We start from the raw sequence: 17,988 nt of genomic DNA on the forward strand, positions 1-17,988 counted from the left end.
TGTAAAATCGCACGGGGTCGTAGCGCCCGAAGCATAGGCTCTGCTTCTCGGGGCCGCTGTCAGTGAACACTCTAGCTGTGGTTTGATGGTTCTAGGCCCTATTGTCTGGGAGCTATTGAACTTTGAAAGCGTTAGCCGGCTGCATTTTTTTCCGGTCTGCGGCTTAAAGTCACTGTTGGAAATATTCGTGTAAAATCGCGCGGGGTGGTAGCGCCCGAAGCATAGGCTCTGCTTCTCGGGGCCGCTGTCTGTGAACACTCTAGCAGTGGTTTGATGGTCCTAGGCCCTATTGTCTGGGAGCTATTGAACATTGAAAGCGTTAGCCGGCTGCATTTTTTTCCGGTCGGCGGCTTAAAGTCAGGGTTGGAAATATTCGTGTAAAATCGCGCGGGGTGGTAGCACCCGAAGCATAGGCTCTGCTTATCGGGGCCGCTGTCTGTGAACACTCTAGCAGTGGTTTGATGGTCCTAGGCCCTATTGTCTGGGAGCTATTGAACATTGAAAGCGTTAGCCGGCTGCATTTTTTTCCGGTCGGCGGCTTAAAGTCAGGGTTGGAAATATTCGTGTAAAATCGCGCGGGGTGGTAGCGCCCGAAGCATAGGCTCTGCTTCTCGGGGCCGCTGTCTGTGAACACTCTAGCAGTGTTTGATGTCTAGGCCTATGCTGGGAGCTATTACTTGAAAGCGTTTAGCTGTTTATGTTTACCGGCTGCATTTTTCCAGTCAGGCTTGGAAATTTCGGTAAAATCGTAGGGGGTGTGGCCCCGAACATAGGCTCTGCTTCTCGGGGCCGCTGTCTGTGAACACTCTAGCAGTGGTTTTGATGGTCCTAGGCCCTATTGTCTGGAGCTATTGAACTTGAAAGCGTTAGCCTGCATTTTTTTCCGGTCGGCGGCTTAAAGTCAGGGTTTGGAAAATTCGGTAAAATGCGCCCGGACATAGGCCCGACTATGGGCTCTGCTTCGGGGCTCAGCTGTTTGAACACTCGCATTGTGTTTGGGAGTCCTAGGCCTATGTCTGGAGCTATTGTACTTGAAGGTTAGCCGGTTTAGCATTTGTTTCGGAATACGTGCTAAAGTCGGGTGTGGTAAGATATCGTAAAATCGCCGGTGGTAGCGCCGAAACATAGGCTCTGCTTTTCGGGGCCGCTGTCTGTGAACACTCTAGCAGTGGTTTGATGGTCCTAGGCCCTATTGTCTGGGAGCTATTGAACATTGAAAGCGTTAGCCGGCTGCATTTTTTTCCGGTCGGCGGCTTAAAGTCAGGGTTGGAAATATTCGTGTAAAATCGCGCGGGTGGTAGCGCCCGAAACATAGCTCTGCTTCTCGGGGCCGCTGTCTGTGAACACTCTAGCAGTGGTTTGTGAAATATTTGTAACGCGGTGTGCCCAACATAGGTCGCTTCGCGCTGTTGTACCTCTAGCAGTTGGTCAGCCCTATTCGGAGTATTAACTGAAGGTTAGCGTCTTTTCGTGGCTTAGTCAGTGAATGTGTAACGCGGGTGAAAGCTTGCTTCGGCCTGTCTGGACACTGCGGTTGATGTCCTGGCCCTTCTGGGGTTTCTGGGTTACCGCTGCATTTTCGTCGGCTTAAATGGTGAATTTGTAACGCGGTGAGCAACTAGCTTCTCGGGCCGCTGTCTGACACTCTACGTGTTTGATGGTCCTAGCCTTTGTGGATATTGAACTTGAAGCGTAGCCGGCTGCATTTTCGCGGCGGCTTAAACGTGGAATATTGGTAAAATCGCCGGGTGTACGCCGAACTGGCTCGCTTTCGGGCCGTGTTGAACACTCTACAGTGTTGATGGTCTAGCCTTTTTGGGAGCTATTGACTTGAAAGCGTTAGCCGCTGCATTTTTCGTCGGCTTATCAGGTTGGAAATATTCGTGTAAAATCGCGGTGTAGGCCGAAGCATGCTCTCTTACGGGGCCGCTTGTGAACACTCTAGCAGTGTTTGATGTCGGCCCTATTGTCGAGCTTTGAACTTGAAGCGTTAGCTGCATTTTTCCGTCGCGGCTAAATCAGGGTTGGAAAATTCTGTAAATGCGGGTGAAACATAGGCTCTGCTTTCGGGCCGCTGTCTGTGAACACTCTAGCAGTGTTTGATGGTCCTAGCCCTATTGTCTGGAGCTATTGAACTTGAAGGTTAGCCGGCTGCATTTTTTCCGGTCGGCGCTTAAAGTCAGGTTGGAAATATTGTGTAAAATCGCCGGGGTGTAGCGCCCGAAGCATAGCTCTGCTTTCGGGCCGCTGTCTGTGACACTCTAGCAGTGTTTGATGGTCCTAGGCCCTATGTCTGGAGCTATGAACATTGAGGTAGCCGGCTGCATTTTTTTCCGTCGGCGGCTTAAAGTCAGGTTGGAATATTTGTAAAATCGCGGCGGGTGGTAGCGCCCGAAGCATAGGCTCTGCTTTCGGGCCGTGTCTGTGAACACTCTAGCAGTGGTTTGATGGTCCTAGGCCTATTGTCTGGGAGCTATTGAACATTGAAAGGTTAGCGGCTGCATTTTTTCTCGGCGGGCTTAAAGTCAGGTTGGAATATTGTGTAAAATCGGCGGGGTGTAGCGCCCGAAGCATAGGCTCTGCTTTCGGGGCCGCTGTCTGTGAACCTCTAGCAGTGTTTGATGGTCCTAGCCCTATTGTCTGGGAGCTATTGAACTTGAAAGCGTTAGCCGGCTGCATTTTTTTCGTCGGCGGCTTAAAGTCAGGTTGGAAATATTCGTGTAAAATCGGCGGGTGGTACGCCCGAAGCATAGGCTCTGCTTTCGGGGCCGCTGTCTGTGAACACTCTAGCAGTGGTTTGATGGTCCTAGGCCCTATTGTCTGGGAGCTATGAACTTGAAAGCGTTAGCCGGCTGCATTTTTTCCGTCGGCGGCTTAAAGTCAGGTTGGAAATATTCGTGTAAAATCGCCGGGTGGTAGCGCCCGAAGCATAGGCTCTGCTTCGGGCCGCTGTCTGTGAACACTTAGCATGGTTTGATGGTCCTAGGCCCTATTGTCTGGGAGCTTTGCTTGAAGCGTACGGCTGCATTTTTCGGGGCTTAAGTCAGTAATTCTAAACGCCGGGAGCCACATGCTTGTTGGCGTGTCTTGACCTGTTTGAGGTCGCCTTCGGAGCTATGAACTGAAAGTACGGCATTTTTCGGTGGTAGTCAGTGGAATATCGGAACGCCGGTGAGCGCCCACATAGGCTGCTCGGCGCGTCTGTGCCGCTGTTGTGTCCTAGCCCTTCTGGTTACTGAAGGTACCGCGCATTTTTCGCGGGCTTAAGTCGTAATTGTGGTAAATGCTGGAGTGTAGCCGAGCTGGCTCTGTTTCGGGGCCGCTGTCTGTGAACACTCTAGCAGTGGTTTGATGGTCCTAGGCCCTATTGTCTGGGAGCTATTGAACTTGAAAGCGTTAGCCGGCTGCATTTTTTTCCGGTCGGCGGCTTAAAGTCAGGTTGGAAATATTCGTGTAAAATCGCGCGGGTGGTAGCGCCCGAACATAGGCTCTGCTTCTCGGGGCCGCTGTCTGTGAACACTCTAGCAGTGGTTTGATGGTCCTAGGCCCTATTGTCTGGGAGCTATTGAACATTGAAAGCGTTAGCCGGCTGCATTTTTTTCCGGTCGGCGGCTTAAAGTCAGGGTTGGAAATATTCGTGTAAAATCGCGCGGGGTGGTAGCGCCCGAAACATAGGCTCTGCTTCTCGGGGCCGCTGTCTGTGAACACTCTAGCAGTGGTTTGATGGTCCTAGGCCCTATTGTCTGGGAGCTATTGAACTTTGAAAGCGTTAGCCGGCTGCATTTTTTTCCGATCGGCGGCTTAAAGTCAGGGTTGGAAATATTCGTGTAAAATCGCACGGGGTGGTAGCGCCCGAACATAGGCTCTGCTCTCGGGGCCGCTGTCTGTGAACACTCTAGCAGTGGTTTGATGGTCCTAGGCCCTATTGTCTGGGAGCTATTGAACATTGAAAGCGTTAGCCGGCTGCATTTTTTTCCGGTCGGCGGCTTAAAGTCAGGGTTGGAAATATTCGTGTAAAATCGCGCGGGGTGGTAGCGCCCGAAACATAGGCTCTGCTTCTCGGGGCCGCTGTCTGTGAACACTCTAGCAGTGGTTTGATGGTCCTAGGCCCTATTGTCTGGGAGCTATTGAACTTTGAAAGCGTTAGCCGGCTGCATTTTTTTCCGGTCGGCGGCTTAAAGTCAGGTTGGAAATATTCGTGTAAAATCGCGCGGGGTGGTAGCGCCCGAAGCATAGGCTCTGCTTCTTGGGGCCGCTGTCTGTGAACACTCTAGCAGTGGTTTGATGGTCCTAGGCCCTATTGTCTGGGAGCTATTGAACATTGAAAGCGTTAGCCGGCTGCATTTTTTTCCGGTCGGCGGCTTAAAGTCAGGGTTGGAAATATTCGTGTAAAATCGCGCGGGGTGGTAGCGCCCGAAGCATAGGCTCTGCTTATCGGGGCCGCTGTCTGTGAACACTCTAGCAGTGGTTTGATGGTCCTAGGCCCTATTGTCTGGGAGCTATTGAACATTGAAAGCGTTAGCCGGCTGCATTTTTTTCCGGTCGGCGGCTTAAAGTCAGGGTTGGAAATATTCGTGTAAAATCGCGCGGGGTGGTAGCGCCCGAAACATAGGCTCTGCTTCTCGGGGCCGCTGTCTGTGAACACTCTAGCAGTGGTTTGATGGTCCTAGGCCTATTGTCTGGGAGCTTTTGAACATTGAAAGCGTTAGCCGGCTGCATTTTTTTCCGGTCGGCGGCTTAAAGTCAGGGTTGGAAATATTCGTGTAAAATCGCGCGGGGTGGTAGCGCCCGAAGCATAGGCTCTGCTCTTCGGGGCCGCTGTCTGTGAACACTCTAGCAGTGGTTTGATGGTCCTAGGCCCTATTGTCTGGGAGCTATTGAACATTGAAAGCGTTAGCCGGCTGCATTTTTTCCGGTCGGCGGCTTAAAGTCAGGGTTGGAAATATTCGTGTAAAATCGCGCGGGTGGTAGCGCCCGAAACATAGGCTTGCTTCTCGGGGCCGCTGTCTGTGAACACTCTAGCAGTGGTTTGATGGTCCTAGGCCCTATTGTCTGGGAGCTATTGAACTTGAAAGCGTTAGCCGGCTGCATTTTTTCCGATCGGCGGCTAAAGTCAGGTTGTAAATATTCGTGTAAAATCGCAAGGGGGTGTAGCGCCCGAAACATAGGCTCTGCTTCTCGGGGCCGCTGTCTGTGAACACTCTAGCAGTGGTTTGATGGTCCTAGGCCCTATTGTCTGGGAGCTATTGAACATTGAAAGCGTTAGCCGGCTGCATTTTTTTCCGGTCGGCGGCTTAAAGTCAGGGTTGGAAATATTCGTGTAAAATCGCGCGGGGTGGTAGCGCCCGAAGCATAGGCATTGCTTATCGGGGCCGCTGTCTGTGAACACTCTAGCAGTGGTTTGATGGTCCTAGGCCCTATTGTCTGGGAGCTATTGAACATTGAAAGCGTTAGCCGGCTGCATTTTTTCCGGTCGGCGGCTTAAAGTCAGGGTTGGAAATATTCGTGTAAAATCTGCGCGGGGTGGTAGCGCCCGAACATAGGCTCTGCTTTCGGGGCCGCTGTCTGTGAACACTCTAGCAGTGGGGTTTGATGGTCCTAGGCCCATTGTCTGGGAGCTATTGAACCTTGAAAGTGTTAGCCGGCTGCATTTTTTTCCGTCGGCGGCTTAAAGTCAGGTTGGAAATATTCGTGTAAAATGCGCGGGGTGGTAGCGCCCAAGCATAGCTCTGCCTTCTCGGGGCCGCTGTCTGTGAACACTCTAGCAGTGGTTTGATGGTCCTAGGCCCTATTGTCTGGGAGCTATTGAACTTGAAGGTTAGCCGGCTGCATTTTTTCCGTCGGCGGCTAAAGTCAGGGTTGGAAATATTCGTGGAAATCGCGCGGGGTGGTGCGCCGAAGCATAGGCTCTGCTTGTCGCGGCCGCTTTCTGTGAACACACTAGCAGTGGTTTGATGGTCCTAGGCCCTATTGTCTGGGAGCTTTGAACTTGAAAGCGTTAGCCGGCTGCATTTTTTTCCGATCGCAGCTTAAAGTCACGTTAGAAATATTCGTGTAAAATGCGCGGGGTGGTAGTCGACCCGAAAATAGGCTCTGTTCTCGGGGCCGCTGTCTGTGAACACTCTACAGTGGTTTGATGGTCCTAGGCCCTATTGTCTGGGAGCTATTGAACTTTGAAAGCGTTAGCGGCTGCATTTTTTTGCGATCCGCGGCTTAAAGTCAGGTTGGAAATATTCGTGTAAAATCGCGGGGTGGTAGCGCCGCGAACATAGGCTCTGCTTCTCGGGGCCGCTGTCTGTGAAAACTCTAGCAGTGGTTTGATGGTCCTAGGCCCTATTGTCTGGAGCTATTGAACTTTGAAAGCGTTAGCCGGCTGCATTTTTTCCGTCGGCGGCTTATGTCACGGTTGGAAATATTCGTGTAAAATTGCAGCGGGTGGTAGCGACCGAAGCATAGGCTCTGCTTCTCGGGGACCGCTGTCTGTGAACACTCCTAGCAGTGGTTTGATGGTCTAGGCCTATTGTCTGGGAGCTATTGAACCTTGAAAGCGTTAGCCGGCTGCATTTTTTTCCGATCGCGGCTTAAAGTCACGGTTGGAAATATTTGTGTAAAATCGCGCAGGGTGGTAGCGCCCGAAGCATAGGCTCTGCTTCTCGGGGCCGCTGTCTGTGAACACTCTAGCAGTGGTTTGATGGTCCTAGGCCCTATTGTCTGGGAGCTATTGAACCTTGAATGCTTAGCCGCTGCATTTTTTTCCACCCGCGGCTAAAGTCAAGTTGGAATATTGTGTAAAATCGCGCGGGTGGTAGCGCCCGAACATAGGCTCTGCTTCTCGGGGCCGCTGTCTGTGAACACTCTGCAGCGGTTTGATGGTCCTAGGCCCTATTGTCTGGAGCTATTGAACCTTTGAAAGCGTTAGCCGGCTGCATTTTCCGATCGGCGCTTAAGTCACGGTTGGAAATATTAGTGTAAAATCCGCGGATCGTAGCGCCCGAAGCATAGGCTCTGCTTATCGGGGCCGCTGTCTGTGAACACCCTAGCAGTGGTTTGATGGTCATAGGCTCTATTGTCTGGAAGCTATTGAACCTTGAAAGCGTTAGCCGGCTGCATTTTTTTCCGATCGGCGGCTTAAAGTCACGGTTGGAAATATTTGTGTAAAATCGCGCTGGGTGGTAGCGCCCGAAGCATTGGCTCTGCTTCTCGGGGCCGCTGTCTGTGAACACTCTAGCAGTGGTTTGATGGTCCTAGGCCCTATTGTCTGGGAGCTATTGAACCTTGAAAGTGTTAGCCGGCTGCATTTTTTTCCAATCGGCGGCTTAAAGTCACGGTTGGATATATTTGTGTAAAATCGCGCGGGGTGGTAGCGCCCGAATCATAGGCTCTGCTTCTCGGGGCCGCTGTCTGTGAACACTCTAGCAGTGGTTTGATGGTCCTAGGCCCTATTGTCTGGGAGCTATTGAACTTTGAAAGCGTTAGCCGGCTGCATTTTTTTCCGATCGGCCGCTTAACGTCACGGTTGGAAATATTTGTGTAAAATCGCGCGGGGTGGTAGCGCCCGAAGCATAGGCTCTGCTTCTCGGGGTCGCTGTCTGTGTACACTCTAGCAGTGATTTGATGGTCCTAGGCCCTATTGTCTGGGAGCTATTGAACTTTGAAAGCTAAAGAAATCATCTTTATTGAACTTCCGCTGTGAAATAAATTAACAACAATGCCTCTGAAAAATTTTCTTGAGAAAAATATATATCAATGGATAATCAGAAAATTTCAAATAATCTTATGTCTAAAATGTATAAATAATGTAATAAATATTTCTAAAAGCTATTTTTTTCATTCCGATGTTTAGGAAATCATCTTAATTGAAACACTACAGTGAAATAAATAAGCAATGTGTCTGAAGACTTTTCTGTAAATAAAGATGATAAAAGATAATCATCATTATTGAACAACCACAGTGAAATAAATGAGCAACAATGTGTATGAAGACTTTTCTGGAGAAAAATCTGTGTCAGTGGAAAATTTGAAAAAATAACATAAGGCTTATGTCCAAATGTGAAATAATGCTAAAATTTTAAAAATGGCAATGGCTCATTAATCACAAATAGGAAATCAACTTTTGAACTGAACAATATGCAGTGGAAAATAGAAAATAAGAGCAAAAACTTTAAATCAACTCTAAACCCTACAACACCTAACCCTCCTTCCCCCCTTCCCTTCCCCTTCCCCTTCCACTTCTTTATTGAACAATCACAGTGAAATAAATGAGCAACAATGTGTATGAAGACTTTTCTGCAGAAAAATCTGTGTCAGTGGAAAATTAGAAAAATACATAAGACTTTAGGCTTATGTCCAAAATGTGAATATAATGCTAAATTTAAAAAAATGCAATTCATTAATTCCAATGCATAAGAAATGATATTTATTGAACAACCACGGTGAAATAAATGAGAAACAATGTGTTTGAAGTATTTTTTGGAAGAAATATATGTCAGTGGAAAATTAGAAAAATATATAAGACTATACTATGTACAAAATGTGAATATAATGCTAAATTTTTAAAAAATGCAATTCATTAGTTCCAATGCATGGGAAATCACCTTTATTGAACAACCCCGGTGAAATAAATGAGCAACAATGTGTTTGAAGACTTATTTGGAAGAAATATATGTCAGTGGAAAATCAGAAAAATACATAAGGCTATAGGCTTATGTCCAAAATGTGAAAATAATGCTAAATTTTGTAAAAATGCATATTCATTTATCCAACGCATGGGAATCATCACTTTATTGAACAACCCACAGTGAAATAAATGAGAAACAATGTGTTTGAAGACTTTTTGGAAGAAATCAGTGTCAGTGGAAAATCAGAAAAATACATAAGGCTATAGGCTTATGTCCAAAATGTGAAAATAATGCAAAATTGTAAAAATGCATTAATTCATTGGATCCATGGGAAATCATCTTTATTGAACAACCCGTGAAATAAATGAGCAACAATGTGTTTGAAGACTTTTTGAGAAAAATCAGTGTCAGTGGAAAATTCAGAAAAATACATAAGATCAGTGAAAATCAGAAAAATACTAAGACTATAGGCTTATGTCAAAATGTGAAAATAATGCAAAAATTGTAAAAATGCATTATTCATTTGATCATGGGAAATCACTTTATGAACAACCCCGGTGAAATAAATGAGCAACAATGTGTTTGAAGACTTATTTGGAAGAAATATATGTCAGTGGAAAATCAGAAAAATACATAAGGCTATAGGCTTATGTCCAAAATGTGAAAATAATGCTAAATTTTTAAAAATGCAATTCATTAATTCCAACGCATGGGAAATCACCTTTATTGAACAACCCCGGTGAAATAAATGAGCAACAATATGTTTGAAGACTTTTTTGGAAGAAATATATGTCAGTAGAAAATCAGAAAAATACATAAGGCTATAGGCTTATGTCCAAAATGTGAAAATAATGCAAATTTTTAAAAATGCAATTCATTATTCCACAATGGGAAATCATCTTTATTGAACAACCCCGGTGAAATAAATGAGCAACAATGTGTTTGAAGACTTTTCTGGAGAAAAATCAGTGTCAGTGGAAAATCAGAAAAATACATAAGACTATAGGCTTATGTCCAAAATGTGAAAATAATGCTAAATTTTTAAAAATGCAATTCATTCATTCCAACGCATGGGAAATCACCTTTATTGAACAACCACAGTGAAATAAATGAGAAACAATGTGTTTGAAGACTTTTCTGGAGAAAAATCAGTGTCAGTAGAAAATCAGAAAAATACATAAGGCTATAGGCTTATGTCCAAAATGTGAAAATAATGCAAAAATTGTAAAAATGCTATTAATTCATTTGGATCAATGGGAAATCATCTTTATTGAACAACCCCGGTGAAATAAATGAGCAACAATGTGTTTGAAGACTTATTTGGAAGAAATATATGTCAGTGGAAAATCAGAAAAATACATAAGGCTATAGGCTTATGTCCAAAATGTGAAAATAATGCAAAAATTGTAAAAATGCTATTAATTCATTTGGATCAATGGGAAATCATCTTTATTGAACAACCCCGGTGAAATAAATGAGCAACAATGTGTTTGAAGACTTATTTGGAAGAAATATATGTCAGTGGAAAATCAGAAAAATACATAAGGCTATAGGCTTATGTCCAAAATGTGAAAATAATGCTAAATTTTTAAAAATGCAATTCATTCATTCCAACGCATGGGAAATCACCTTTATTGAACAACCACAGTGAAATAAATGAGAAACAATGTGTTTGAAGACTTTTCTGGAGAAAAATCAGTGTCAGTAGAAAATCAGAAAAATACATAAGACTATAGGCTTATGTCCAAAATGTGAAAATAATGCAAAAAATGTAAAAATGCAATTAATTCATTTGGATCAATGGGAAATCATCTTTATTGAACAACCCCGGTGAAATAAATGAGCAACAATGTGTTTGAAGACTTATTTGGAAGAAATATATGTCAGTGGAAAATCATAAAAATATATAAATACTTACATAAATACATTAATGTGCAGTTCATTAATTCCAGTGGATGGGAAATTATATTTATTGGACAGCCACAGTGAAATAAATGAGAAACATTGTGTTCAACGACTTTTTTGGAAGAAAAATATTTCAGTAGATAATTAGAAAAATATATAGATAACATACATAAATACATTATTGTGCAGTTCATTAATTCCAGTGGATGGGAAATCATCTTTATTGACCAGCCACAGTGAAATAAATGAGCAACAATGTGTTTGAAGACTTTCTGGAGAAACATCTGTGTCAGTGGAAAATTAGAAAAATACATAAGACTATAGGCTTATGTCCAAAATGAGAAAATAATGCTAAAACTTTTAAACATGCAATTCATTAATTCCTGTGGTGGGGAAAACATCTTTATTGAACAGCCATGGTGAAATAAATGAGTGACCATGTGTTTTGAGGCTTTTTTGGAAGAAAAATATTTCAGTGGAAAATTAGAAAAATATATAGGCTTATTTCTAAAATGTGAAAATAATGCAAAAAATTTAATTCCACCATTTTTTAATTTAGATGAATGCAAATTCGTTTTACTGAACCTACAGAATGAAATAATTGCATTTATGTGTTTTTAGACTTTTATTATGAAAAATGTAGGTTATTGCTGTGATATATCCAAAAGCAAAGATGGACTGGTAAATGGTAAATGGACTGCATTTATATAGCACTTTTATCCAAAGCGCTTTACAATTGATGCCTCTCATTCGCCAGAGCAGTTAGGGGTTAGGTGTCTTGCTCAAGGACACTTCAACATGCCCAGGGTGGGGTTTGTACCGACAACCCTCCGACTGGCGGGTTGACAAAAGCAAAGACATATCCTTTCCTCGCTCTGATCTTTTCCCAAGCTCACAAACTTAATCGTGCATCAATTACCATTTTCCGATTCCTAGCCAACCCCTAATTTGAGTTCTCTTACATATTAATTATTTTTCAATTATAATTGCTGAAAGACAATTGAAATATTTTCTAAATAAAAGAAATACAAAGTAATGCATTTTAAGTTAATAATTTTGTAAGAAGTGTTTTACTGAGATAAACGAAATATATGATTATATATTATTACTTCCAACTACTGAAGAGAAGTTGGACCATCCAAAAGACTAGCTTCTTAATGCATTTTTATTTGGATTGATGAGAGATCATATTTACATAAGAAACATGGATAAATATGTAAAATAAATACATTTTTGTTTAAGGACATATATAATAAAAAATTGTATTTCAGTGGCAAAATCGAAAAATACATAATACTATAGTTGAATGTCCAGAAAGTTTAAAAAATGAAAAAGATTTTATATCTTTTTTTATTCTGATGGATGGGAAATCATGTTTATTTTATAACCACATTGAAATGACTAAAAACATTTTAGTTTTAAAATTTAGTCTCATATAGTACTTATAGGCCAATGTGCAAAAAGTGAAAAAAGCTAATATCCTACAGTTGTAAATTGTCATTCACATTGATTAGAAATTACCTTAAACAACCATGATGTAGTAAATTAATGGAAATCTGTTTTAAGATTTTTAATAAAAATTAAATGCAAATAAAAAAATAACATTAAATATATATACACAAAGCATTAAGACTCCAAACAGAAAGCCTAGAAGTCATAACAACACATAGTATGCTCATAGTATTGAGGTCAGACAAGAATTGACACATTCTTTACATTTCTACAGTCACGCTGATAATCTTTTACCTTTGACAAGTTTTAAAAGATTTCTGCAGCTGTAAATTTAACTCGGTTTTGACTTGAATATTGGAAAAATAGGTTTTGTGCCATGTTTAACACAGCTGACTGGCCTGACTCCTCTGTTAGATGAGACTGTAAAGGGGGATGCATAGCTCTGGCTGTGATTGTGTCAGACACGATTGAGGGCCTGATTGACTGTACTAAGACCATTAGTGCTTGTGAAACCTTTTAGCTAAACCAATAAAATGGCCAATGATTGGTCATGGTATTTGTTTTGCACCAATCATTTGTTGTGTTATTAGGTTTGTGTGTGCTAAAAAACTTTGCACATGCTAAAGGTCTTCGTAAATCAGGCCCTGAGTGTGTGTGTGCACTCAATACCACTGACCACCAGCAGAGGTCAAACACAGTGCTTTCCTATCACACTGCATACTCACCCAATATCAGATAATACAGTAACCAACCCCGTTACTGGAGATCTACAATCCTGTCTGATTTCACTCCAACCATCAACGCAGCTCAATGAGATCTCTAGCTGTTAATGAGGTGTGCTTTGTTCGGGCTGGAGTGAAAACCTATAGGACAGTATATCTGCAGGGTTGGTTACTACTCAGATAAGACCAGACATACAAATGTTACTGTCAGTATGGACACAGTGCATCATACAGATTTACATCGTAGGAAACAATACACTGTCTGATTGTGTAATTTGTGCCCTCAAAAGCTGAGAGCTGCCAATTCCATGTAATGCAGAATCTTCCCCAAACAGATACTGTACCTCAAAGAAATATGGGTACTCTTATTTTCTTATATGTTCCATTTTTAAAAAAAAATTATTCTCCCCAATTTGAAATGCCAAATCATGTTCATCAACACTCACTTATCAGTTATGAAACAGTGCCTGAACAGGATGGGCCACCCAGCAATCCATGTTTTTAATTTAGCCATTTTTGCCCCAGATTATCAACAATTTAAGCCAGATGCTAAAACCCACATAAAATAATGAATTGAAAATAAATGTAAAATAATATTTTTAAATGCTGTAGCTCTGTTAATCACCATTGCCTCTTGTAATAAATTCCTAAACTACAATTATTAGAAATGCCTGCTAGATGTCTTGCTGATAGTTGGGTGGTTTACAGCATTTATCTATCTGGTTCATTCAACACTTCGAATACTTCATTTTTACTCTGGTAATAGATTTTTGTAATATATATAATATATAAAACCTTCACATCATGTAATACATATCACTGAACAATTAAAAACATTTAAAATGAGTTTTAACACAAAATCATGGTCATAATGCATCTAGAATATTCTAACTAAATGTTGAAGAAGTGTATTTTCAATGGCTAAATTACAGTCAACTGTTAAACAGTGACAATAAAAAAAACATTTTTGTGTAAGCTGTAAGAGACTTTGACTCTGTAGTCATGGTAATGCACAGAGAAAAGGACAGATTGTGTGTGTGGTTTTGTAAGCAACGCAGGGGATAAAGTGTGTGTGTTTAACTACCTCAGAGAAGGATAGACAAATTTTTTAAATTGTTTTTAAAAAAATGTATGCTGTCTATAAACAACAGGTCTTCATTGGTAGAAAATTAATGTTTTACTGCAACTAACTGAGGGTTACAAAGTTTTTATAAAGCGTGTCTTCTACACTGCAAAGAGTAGAAGTAGTGTGAATGTGTTACTTAGCTAAGACAAAGGAAAGGCACAGACTGGATTGGGGAGGAGGGGCTGTTTTAAAGCAAAAATTTGCAAATTTTATTCACCCTTAACATGGAGTATTTGAGCACTGGCACATTTTTAGGCATTAAGACACATGTTCATCGCCTTTTTAGTTTTTACACAAGAGTATTTTTCCACCAGTACAGCATTGGCCACAGTACCTGTTTAACACAGCTATGTTTCCTTAAATAAAACATTATATATTTAAGATTCTACAAAGATTTAGCATTCATGATTATGTTCTACACAATATTTCAGTCTTTCCAGAAGGGGGTATTCTTTGTTGGTCTTTGCCTCTGGATTAGGTAGCATTGACCTAAACACAAAATTTTGCAGTAAACAACCCCAGCTTAACCATTGTGTTTTATATTTTACTCCCACAAGACTGCAACCAAGTGCATTATTTGTACAAAGAGAACTTGTTCTTTTGTCCATTAATCTATTTATAAAATGTTTATTCATTTATATAACTTTGCTGTAAATTGTTTTTTGAATAGAACCACATCATTGATCAAAAATTGTTGGGTCACAACGGAGATCCATTAGACGTGGCAGGTGCATTCAAAGACATCTCTGATTGGTGAAGAGAATTGGCACAAATTCCAGTAATACTGTTCAGCCCCTTATCTCCCATGTGTGACATGAACAGTAGTGGCCACTAGAGGGCAGCAGCACCGCAGTATGAGTTTCTCTAAGCCTGTCTAGCAGGAGCAATGTTTGTCACACTGAGCTCTTTGAAGGGAAGCAACCATCCAGATGATTTAAAGATCAGTGAGTCTGCACACTGCACCCAAAAGGGGCAAATCCCCAAAGCACACTGCAGTTTGCTGGTTCCCCACAAGGGGAGGCGGTTATGGCCACCTAACACGCCACTCAGTCTTCCTCACTCCTGGACACGCCTCCTCCTTTTCCTCCTTCAGCGTCTCAGGTAAGTCCACAATATTCTGGGTGTGGATGGGTATGGCAGGACATGGCAGCTCATACCCGGGAGGTGATGTAGAGAGAACACAGCCTGCGTGAAAGCGCTCCTTCCAGCTCCTCCAGGGGGGTGTTCCGGCTGGGCCCCATCCGGGCCCCAGTGGCCCCCAGGACCAACCCGCGGAACGACTCCCTCTCCAGCAGGTCAGGCATGTGCTTCAGGAAGTACCCCTCACAGAATGCGCTCAGCTCTGCTGCCCCGTGGGCCTGGACCAATCAGAGGAAAAGCACTCATGAGGGGCAGCCAATGAGGGGCCAATTTTGTTAATTAAAACTTTTTACACACTTTCAAATGAACATGGGAGCTTAATAATGTTTTATGAGAACAGGCCATTAAGCCTATCTGCACTTCTTATTTTGCCCACAGACTAGACTAGATCAACTAAAGGGTGTGCCTGCTACTGAACACCCCAGTGACCTTTGGCCTTTTCCTCCCTATGGTGCTGTGCATGCCCGTACCTTGGCAGTTTGGTAGATGCTGACAGCGTTGTCCAGGTCGATGCTCCGAGTGCAGGTGACCTCGCAGTGTCTCTGCAGCACCTTCAACTGGAACTGGCTGGCAGCTGACAGCAGCTGGAGAAGCACAGGAATCCACACTGTCAGCAGACTGTTCCAGCCTCTGTTTACTGCACTGTTAGACCAGAGGAACTCCACTGGTATACGTATATGCAATTATGTAACTGGAATGTTCCTAACTGAACATTCTATTGCTGATGTAACAATCACTGGTAATTGAAAGCAATGGAGTTCTAGAACACTTACTTGAAATTTTGGAAAATATACTCTTCAAAGGGTTAACACGTAAAACCTAAGGCAATCATTGTAGTAATCAGTATGTAGTAATGACATTTTCAGAGTGAAACTGAGCTGCCCTTCCCCCCCAGTAGCACTTACCTCCAACACATCAGGCATCGCCACCTTCATTGACTCCACCCCCCCACAGTACAGGTATGACATCATCATCTGTAAGACACACAGAATCAGACACTTTCCTTCTCTTAAATATACTAGCCTGGAAAGCACTACACACCTCAGTCTATAAAATAACACTTAACTGGAAAACACTACACGCTTACCTCATTCTCTAAAATAACACTTACCTGGAAAATGCTGTACTTGATGTCGCTGATCTCGATGCTCTTGCAGTCCTGCACAGAACCATCTGGACCAGAAGGCCCCAACAGAGCTTTGAACCTGTGCAGGAGAACAAATGCGGGGGGGGGGCAGACATTTTAGAAGGAACGTAGCTGGAAGTGATGACCTTTCAAAGCATGTCCCCATGGTGACAGATCAGCTGCTTGTCACTCCACCCACCTGTCAGAGGCTGTAATCAGCAGGACCCGGTGTGCGTAGAATGGCTTGCCCTCCACCTGGAACGTCACGTCCGACATCTCCTTATTGTTCAGGAAGTGAGGGTCTGAGTTGAGAGGGCAGGAGAGAGTCTACAATTAGTAAATGGCACAACAATTTCCAACATTGAGGATTCTATCAATCATTAAACAGAAAGTTTATTTAATATTATCAATCTTGCTGTTAATTGAGCTAATTAATCTCTTTTATAAGTACCCTTCAATGTTCCCTTTTATAAATTCCCTTCAGTATTATTTATAGATTAATCATTAATCCACAAGTCCTCTAAAGGTTTAAAACATCTCCTCCCTCTACATAAGAACTCTGTATTTAACCACAGATTTGTCCCTCATTACACAAACCCTTGTGCTGTGACCTAATAGCAACGTGAGCTCTATTACCTAGCTGCGCAGAGAGGTTAGGCTTGGCCTCCTGAATGGTGGGCAGGGGGGCGGAGCTATAGCAGTGGCTAAAGATGGTGGCCAGCTGTTGGATTATAGCATCATTCTGCAGGGAGGACCAAAGAAAAATCACTTACTGAGACCATAAAAGCTGGTATCCACACTGTGACAAATAGGGTTTCATACGTGGCTCACTCACTCACTCACTCGTGTACACACACACACACGTGTTTATATATATATTTTTTGGGACACATATTGCAAAGTAATTACAAAGCTGAGCCACTGCCTGATAGAAGTGTGAACAGTCAAGCTGGGGAAGGAAGCTGTCTCATAACATTGGCGTCACAGAAACACCCAATGCCTTTTCTTGTCATTTTTCAGTTTGATACATAAATAGAAACATACATCATCAGTTGTGTACTGTCGATGAATCATGCCTCGGTGACAGAAAGTTTTTTTCCAAGCACAATGCAACTAAAACTTGTCCAGTGTAATAAGAAGGCAATCTTTCTAGTTTTCCTGAAAAAAGATGCTATGTGGAGACTTGGAAAGATGGAAACAATATGTTTTATGTGATGCTTTATTCTGGCTCATGAGGAGAACCCCACCCCTAGATCGCCACCTTCAGATGCTTCATGCAGCCTGTCTGAAACCGACTGATTTTGAATCTGAATCCATACCCAAAGGAGGATGATCCTTCTGAGTTTGGTTCCTTCCAAGGTTTCTTCCTACATTTATTCTTGGCTGTTGCCTCTGGCTTACTAGGGGTTTTAGGCCAGGATAAACCGTAAAGCTGTAAAGTGTGTTGTGACAAATCCTTTGTAAAACATGCTACATTAATAAAATTTGATTGATTGATAATGGTGTAATGATAATGATGCCTAATGTCAGCCACTGGGCATCACCTTGCTGGTTCTGAAGATGGTGAACATGAGAGGGAGGCCAAAGGAGATCAGCTCCTCACAGTACTCCTCCTCTCGGATGGAGGTGAACTCTCTGAGGAGGGCCAGGGTTACCCCACTGCGGGACTGCTGGTGGGCACGATGCAGGGATTCCAGCCACACGTGCAGTTTCCAGGGAACACCTGCAGGGGAAGCCAGAGAGCAAAAAAATCTGACTTCGCTACAAAGGCAACACATTACTGTTCATTACAGGCATTTAGCAAATACTCTTGCACAGAGCGACTTAACTTCTGAATTTTTTAAACATAATATCTATCTGTGGATATATCTGGAAATTAATGTTACAATCCCGATTCCC

At 42.8% G+C, this 17,988-nt stretch overlaps 1 protein-coding gene across 2 annotated transcripts in view; it reads right to left on the reverse strand.

Annotated features, from left to right (window-relative positions):
• Positions 1–12,078: 12,078 nt before the first annotated feature.
• The window catches only part of abtb2b (ankyrin repeat and BTB (POZ) domain containing 2b), a 48,928-nt gene continuing 43,018 nt past the window's right edge, over positions 12,079–17,988 (reverse strand). For both annotated transcript variants that reach the window (XM_064312074.1, XM_064312075.1), the window contains exons 11-17: positions 17,634–17,812; positions 16,726–16,831; positions 16,289–16,391; positions 16,075–16,168; positions 15,869–15,937; positions 15,434–15,547; positions 12,079–15,181 (exon numbers count right to left, since the gene is read on the reverse strand). In XM_064312074.1, coding sequence (XP_064168144.1) covers positions 14,975–15,181; positions 15,434–15,547; positions 15,869–15,937; positions 16,075–16,168; positions 16,289–16,391; positions 16,726–16,831; positions 17,634–17,812 — 872 coding nt within the window. In that variant the 3' untranslated portion in view covers positions 12,079–14,974. The remainder of the gene's footprint in view (positions 15,182–15,433; positions 15,548–15,868; positions 15,938–16,074; positions 16,169–16,288; positions 16,392–16,725; positions 16,832–17,633; positions 17,813–17,988) is intronic.

Source organism: Anguilla rostrata, chromosome 16 (genome assembly GCF_018555375.3).
Source record: "Anguilla rostrata isolate EN2019 chromosome 16, ASM1855537v3, whole genome shotgun sequence".
Classification (NCBI taxonomy): domain Eukaryota; kingdom Metazoa; phylum Chordata; class Actinopteri; order Anguilliformes; family Anguillidae; genus Anguilla; species Anguilla rostrata.